General features: G+C 35.4%; 1 protein-coding gene across 1 annotated transcript in view; it reads right to left on the bottom strand.

Annotated features, from left to right (window-relative positions):
* Positions 1-267: 267 nt before the first annotated feature.
* spata45 (spermatogenesis associated 45) overlaps positions 268-607 on the bottom strand; it is a 664-nt gene continuing 324 nt past the window's right edge. Inside the window, exons 2-3 of the mRNA XM_016235651.1 lie at positions 520-607; positions 268-419 (exon numbers count right to left, since the gene is read on the bottom strand). Coding sequence (XP_016091137.1) covers positions 370-419; positions 520-607 — 138 coding nt within the window. The 3' untranslated portion in view covers positions 268-369. The remainder of the gene's footprint in view (positions 420-519) is intronic.

The following is a 607-nucleotide window of genomic DNA, read 5'->3' as shown; positions in this document are numbered from 1 at the left end:
TATATATATATATATATATATAATTATATTTTGTTAATAAAGAGCTCACTCAGAAAACAAATGGACTTAAAATGAATGTCTAGCGCTCTGCAAATTTAATGTAAAAGTCTCCTAAAAGGATCGATTCAATTAGTACTTGAACCTTTCATACTGGGTTTGTGAGCTGGATTCAAACTAATTCTCCCTATTAATACATTATTCAAATGTTTTTCATTTGTGTTCCTTTCAGAAGAAAGCCATACAGGTTTTTGACATTTAAGGGTGATAAATGACAGTTGGACAATTTTTCAAATAAAAAATATGAAATGATCCACTGTTTTATTGCCAGATCGCTTCATTACACGTTTATTGCTGTCTGGAGAAAAACATTTACTCTTCACAGAGGTTGATTGCAGTTCCTAACACCTGATGAGTTTTATCTGGAAGGACAAAAAAGATCGTATTTTACTTTATCATATGTCATATATAACCTTTATTAGTTAGAGTTGACGTTTCAAACGCAGTTAAAGCTCGTCTTACAGCTGTCTTCAAAGTGTCTTCGCTCGGGATGTCTGGTGTTGTTGTCGCTGTCCAGCCAGGAGGAGCGCAGCTCGGGGCGCGCGGTCTG

This window comes from Sinocyclocheilus grahami, unplaced genomic scaffold (genome assembly GCF_001515645.1).
Source record: "Sinocyclocheilus grahami isolate Dianchi unplaced genomic scaffold, SAMN03320097.WGS_v1.1 scaffold473.1, whole genome shotgun sequence".
Taxonomy (NCBI): Eukaryota; Metazoa; Chordata; class Actinopteri; order Cypriniformes; family Cyprinidae; genus Sinocyclocheilus; species Sinocyclocheilus grahami.
The sequence above is the reverse complement of the archived record's forward strand: the minus strand, read 5'-3'. Positions and strand labels throughout refer to the sequence as shown.